This window comes from Aegilops tauschii, chromosome 7 (genome assembly GCF_002575655.3).
Source record: "Aegilops tauschii subsp. strangulata cultivar AL8/78 chromosome 7, Aet v6.0, whole genome shotgun sequence".
Lineage (NCBI taxonomy): Eukaryota > Viridiplantae > Streptophyta > Magnoliopsida > Poales > Poaceae > Aegilops > Aegilops tauschii.
In genome coordinates this window covers 561,453,990-561,459,989 of record NC_053041.3, presented here as the reverse complement: position 1 = coordinate 561,459,989, position 6,000 = coordinate 561,453,990, and the positions used below count along the sequence as shown (strand labels likewise).

General features: G+C 48.6%; 1 protein-coding gene across 1 annotated transcript; it reads right to left on the bottom strand.

The window, feature by feature from the left end:
* Nucleotides 1–329: 329 nt before the first annotated feature.
* On the bottom strand, nt 330–2,787 carry LOC120969076 (uncharacterized). Its single transcript, XM_073504400.1, has one exon. The coding sequence runs from the start codon at nt 2,403–2,405 to the stop codon at nt 330–332; it is 2,076 nt and encodes a 691-aa protein (XP_073360501.1). The 5' UTR covers nt 2,406–2,787.
* Nucleotides 2,788–6,000: the final 3,213 nt, after the last annotated feature.

Sequence of the window (6,000 nt, the reverse complement as noted above, 5' to 3'; positions counted from 1 at the left end):
AAAACCTTGAACTGAAAGTGGCCATGGTGGGTCTTGAAAGCGGTCTTGTGTTCATCTTCAGGCTTCATCCGAATCTGATGATATCCGGCTCGGAGATCTAGACTAGTGAACAGCGTGGAACCCGCCAGCTCGTCCAGTAGCTCATCGATGACAGGCAGAGGATAGCGGTTCTTGACTGTCACTGCATTGAGTTGTCGGTAGTCCACGCAGAAACGCCAAGACAAATCCTTCTTCTGAACGAGCAGCACTGGTGAAGCAAAGGGGCTGGAGCTGGGCGTGATAATACCTTGGGCAAGCATGTCTGCAACCTGTTTCTCAATCTCACCCTTCTAGGCCGGGCTGTATCGATATGGGCGCACGTTGACAGGTTTCGCCCCGGGCAGGAGAGGAATTGTGTGATCGAAAGAGCGCTGTGGTGGTAGTCCTTTTGGTTCCTCAAACAGGTGTCCAAACTCGCTGATCAGGGCCTCAACTTCAGCAGGCACCGGCACTTCGGTGATGATTGGCTCCCCTTGCTCTGCAGCGTACAATTGAACCATGCGCGCGACACCCGAGCGCTGCAACAACTCAGTGAGCTCGTCGCTTGATAGCTGGTGGCACTGGCTGATATTCGCTCGAGCACCTTGGAGGTGGACCGTGTCGCCCTTGTAGTCAAAGTCCATCGTCTTCTCGAGCCAATGCACCTTCATTGGGCTATGCTGTGCAAGCCAGTCGATGCCAAGGATGACGTCGTAGCAACCCAACGGAAGCACCTTAAGGTTGGTGTCGAAGGTGACCCCGTGGGTTTGCCATGGGCACGCCGGCAGCTCCTGGTCGCATCGCATGACGCCTCCGTTGGCCACGCGCACCGTCAGAGGATGCTTGGCCTTGACCACGCCTTGCAGTTGTGTGGCGAACGACTCACAGATGAAACTGTGGGACGAGCCAGAGTCGACGAGAATCAAGACCTCGCGCCCTTGCACCCAGCCATGGAGACGCATGGTGGTAGGGGATTCCCCTCCGTCGAGTGCCTCCTTGGAGATGACGCAGCAGTCCGCGCTCCGATCGCTGACTGCGTCGTCACGCGCGCTTGGTTCACTGATGTCCACCGATTCGCTGTGCATCATGGCGAGAAGCTCCTCAACCACATGCAGCTGGACGGTTGGCCCACAGCGATGATCGCGCCCCCAGTGCTCGCCACAGGTGAAACAGAGCCCGCGGGCGCGTCGGTACGCACGGAGGGCTGCAATCTTGTCTTCTGTTGGTTGAGGGTGCGCCGCTTCCAGTGCGCGATGATCCGCGCTGCGCCCCTCCATTGGTAGCGCTGGCTTGGTCGGCGCAGCTGCTGGTAGCGGTGCCAGAGAAAGGGCTGTGTGTGGCACGCCTCGGAACGTAGCCGGTGCCGAGTGCCGACGATCCTCCCTCCTATCTTCTTTGCGCATAGCTTCCAGCACTTCCTCCTGTAAACAAGCAAGATCTACGGCAGTATCAAGAGTCTTGGGTCGATGTAAAACTACAGCAGCACGTATATCTTTCTGTAACCCATCAATAAAATGCGTAATGAAATAAGATGGCTCCCACGATTCATGATGGGCCACTAAATTGTGCATGAGCTGGGTGAACTTCTCTGCATATTCAGTCACGGAACCACTCTGCTGCAGACGATTGAATTGTCGCAACAGAGACTGGAATTCCTCTCTCCCAAACTGTGCACACACTGCCTCTGCAAATGCACCCCAATCCGTATAGATAAGGTGCGCCCTGGTGGACTGCAACCAAGACAGTGCCCCCTCAATGAAATACATCGCGGCACAACTCACCCAAGTGTCAGGACTAAGTGTACAGACTCTGAAATACGCCTCACACTTCAGACGCCATGCTCGTGGGCCATCGCCATCAAACAGAGGAAATTCAAAACGTGGGGGAGGTGGAAATCGGCTGAATCCGAACTGACGCTCTCCCATAAACGAACTCTCTGCAGCAAAGGGGTGGAAATCGGCCATACCCGTGACCGGAGGTGCCCGCGGGGTCCGTTCCCCCGGCGACAACCCCCGGTGATCTTGAGTCCTGCTGTGGCCAACGGGCCCGTGGACGTCGCCACTGCGAGGCAAGAGGCGCTCGCTGGGTTGAGGAAGACGCGCGTCCGCGATCGGGGAAGGCTTGAGCGGCGGTGCGGTTGACGACGGAAGGAGTGGAGGAAGATCCGTGAGACGAATCGGATCAAGCACCGGCGCGGTTTCCGGCCGCACCTCCTTGAGCAGCTGTCGCAGTTCGCCCACCTCCGGACGCAGGTCCTCGACCGAGCGCTCGACGGCTGGTCGCCACCCTTGGAGCTCGAGGACGATGGGGTGGATCTCGCCGATCTGGGACGATATGCCGCTGATCGCCGCCGTCAGATCGGCCAAGGCCTTGTTGGTTTCCTCCATGGCTATGGTCTTGCCGCGACGGGTTTGGATGATCGAAGGAAATCGACCGGCCAGGGTTGAGGTGGTGGGTGGAAAGGCTGCTGATACCAAATGTTACGCTCCCACTAGGCAATTAAACTCAATCACAAGCGGAGTACAGAGGAATTGGAGGTTTTCGATCTAGGGTTCATGGGATACAAGGAAGGAAGGGGATCGGGAGAGAAAGCCGCCGCCGCCAGTGTCTCGTTTCTGCCTGCCTCTGCTCGGTTCCCCTGCTGGCCTAAGTAGCTAGGTCGTCCATTCTGGGCCTCCGTACCGCTTGCTGGGCTTGTGGGCTCGTCCGTTCTTCTCTTGGGCCTGACCGCTAGTGTGGGCTGGTGCGGTAGGGGCTGTAGGCTGGGCCGTAACACAGAACCTCTTCATTCCAACCTCCTGTTACATGATCCAGTAGTTGTTCCACCCTTATGACAGTAGCATTAGGTATCCTAACAATTGGCTTAAGCCCATGGTTAGATGGGATCCATGGGTCCTCCCAAATCCTTGTACTTGCTCCATAACCAATCCGTTTAATTATAAACGTACTATGCAATTCATCCATAGACGAATTCAAGATTACATCATCGATGCTAGCATAGAAACGAGCGTAAGAACCCAAAGATTCCTATAGCTACAACCTGTCCAACGTCCTTGCCGTTGCCGCCGGCACTGCTCGCCCTGGCCACGTCTCGGTCAATCTCGCTGTCAGTCTTCTGCTCCTCCTTGTGGTCGTTATTGCCTTTCTCCTCCGTGTGGAGAAACGGCGGAGCGAGAGCAAAACCCTGGAACTCGACGACTGCCGCATGGGCGTCCAAGTAGGTGTCGGCGTCATCGTCGACGGCGTAGCCGTCTTCCATACGTACCACGTAAAAGCAAAACTCCTTGTCCAGCTCCAGCGGCGTCTGCAGCTTCACGCAGGGGTTCTCCGACGACAAACTCCCGAGCATGAGGTTCCGTGTGCCGATCTCGACGCAGGCCGCCACGACGCTCTCACCGCCGGCTGTTCTCCCCGGACGAACGAGGTAGACGTCGGTGACGAAGAGGCGCTCGTCGGTGCTCCTAGGTGCTAGCGTCTCCTCCTCGCCGCACTTGAGCCGCGAAAACAAGGGATGTCGTTGCAACCGCTGCCCCTTCGTGTCCATGTCCATGCTTGATCGATCTGTGGGCAGAGTTGCACGTACCTGCAGTCCTCATCGTGGACGAGACCTCAGCTTGCTTTGTGCCTTTGTGCATGGACGCCTCTGCTTATATACACGGGACTTCGATTCCGATTGCCCGTCAGCATACTCGGGCCCCACCAAACCAAATCAAACTGGGATTCGGACTACATGGCACTCGATAAAAAACATGCTGGGACATACTTTGACGAGTTCCGTCTACATGGCACTCGACAAAGACATTTTTTCCCTTTTTTCCCCATTTTTTCTTTTGTGTATTATTAGTTTTCTTTTCCTTTACCTAAGTTATTTCTACATTTTTTTCTTATTTTTCTTTCTTCCCCCTACTCTATTTTATTTTATACAACCATTTAGTGCATTTATAGGCATTTAGTGAATGTAAGTAAAATTTGAGCTGTAAGTGCATGAAAAAATTGTCAAAATTGGGTTGAAAAATCTTAGTTGTTTTATTGAGTCTATGTTTAAGCCTTATTCAAGAGGAGAAAAGGAATTCCAGACATGAGAGTGCCATGTCTCGACCCCGAACATGAAGATTATTGGGTTGTTAATTGCAAAAGGTGCAAACGAAGTCTCAAAAACATGAAACTTGGTATATGATCCCTAAGGGATGTGGTAAAATTTTGAGAAAGGCTTCTTGAAAAAAGTAACGGACATTGCTTAGAACTCATACTCCCTCCGTCCGAAAATACTTGTCATCAAAATGGATAAAAAGGGATGTATCTAGAACTAATATACATCTAGATACATCCTCTTTTATTCATTTTGATGACAAGTATTTCCGGACGGAGGTAGTATATACCATCTACGAGGGGGAATCAAGATTTCATGGGAACGGGCCAAGTTTGAAGGCGAAGCGTCTTCTAGTTCGTCTGTTGGCCTTGAAAAAATTGTACACTTAACATACACCATTACATGTACCATGTAAAAATTTGGATTTTTTTGGGGGTTCATTTGTTGTATTTAAGCTATTAAGTGCATTTTTAGGTATAGTGGTTATAATGAGAAATTGAACAGCAAGTGCATGAGAACTTGGCAAAATTGGGTTTAAAATCAAATTTGTGTCCTTGAGTCCATGTTTAGGCCTTATCCAAGAAACGAAAATGAATTTCAAACATGAGGGTGCCAATACCCAACCCCCAACATGGAGTTTATTAGATTTCAATTCCAAGAAATGCAAACGAAGTCCCAAAAACATGAAACTTTACATGGTGCCATTATATGATCCCTCTAGGACGTGACTAAAAATTTAGAAGATATCACAAAAGTTGTGACAATGATGCTTATAAACTGGACTGCCGCGTCATCCGTTGGCCTTGAAAAATTTCTACACCCAAGATAAACATTACACGATCCATGTCAAAATTTAGCATTTTTGGGGTGAACTTGCTATAGTTAATATATATAGAATAACTTGTTCTACACCCCCTAGTAACGCTAAATACAAAATCTAGTAAAACGGTGTATAAAATATTGTAACCTAGAAAATACTTTTTTACTACCCAAGTTTGTAATTTAGTACATTTTTTTGAAAATTACTATATTTTGCATAGTGTGTTACTATATATAGTAACGCTAAAGTAAGAGTGATTGTAGAATAGTTTATTCTACACATCAGTAACGGTACATACAAAAATAGTAACATAGTATACAAAATATAGTAATTTTTGTAAAAGTGTATTAAATTACAAACTTGGGTAGTAAAAATATTATTTTCAGAATTACTACATTTTATACACCATTTTACTAGATTTTGTATATAGCGTTACTAAGGGGTGTAGAATAAGTTATATTCAAATGTACTTGCAGTTCAAATTTAATTTATATTCAACTAAAGACAAATTTATTAATAAAATGTCTAAAATATTACAAATAATGAAACCTAGAAAAATCAAACTATTTTTCTTAAACTACAATGGTCAAACAAAAATAACACAGTAAAATCTAAAAAATGTAGAAAACCAAAATTTCTACCTCTCACCAATATTAATTCTCACTCATTTGGTATAAGGTTCCACTATATAATTAATACGGATCGGAGGGAGTACGTATCTTGGGGCTATGGTGGGTCAAATTAGTAGGCATGTTACCATGGGTGGGTGTCTAGACGGGCATGCCACTGTTCCTCTAACTACGAATTGTGCGCTTATATGTGGCAATCGCCACGGGTGATTTTCACCCATGGCTAACCTGGGCCCGGACTACCAGTGGTAGGTGCGTGGAAGAGCTCGCCATTGATAAAGTTATTCTAGTGGTGGTCCAACATTTCCACACGCCACTATTATCAGGCCAGATTAGCAGTGGTGGGTTGCTGGGCCTACCCCCACTGATTTGACCACACCTATAAGCAGTTTCCTAGTAATGGTGCGGTTGAAGCATGGAACCGGCTAGGTGAGTGCTATAAC

Bases quoted from the DNA above. Each gene is read 5' to 3' on its own strand.
- LOC120969076 (XM_073504400.1), bottom strand. From the start codon at position 2,405: ATGGAGGAAACCAACAAGGCCTTGGCCGATCTGACGGCGGCGATCAGC.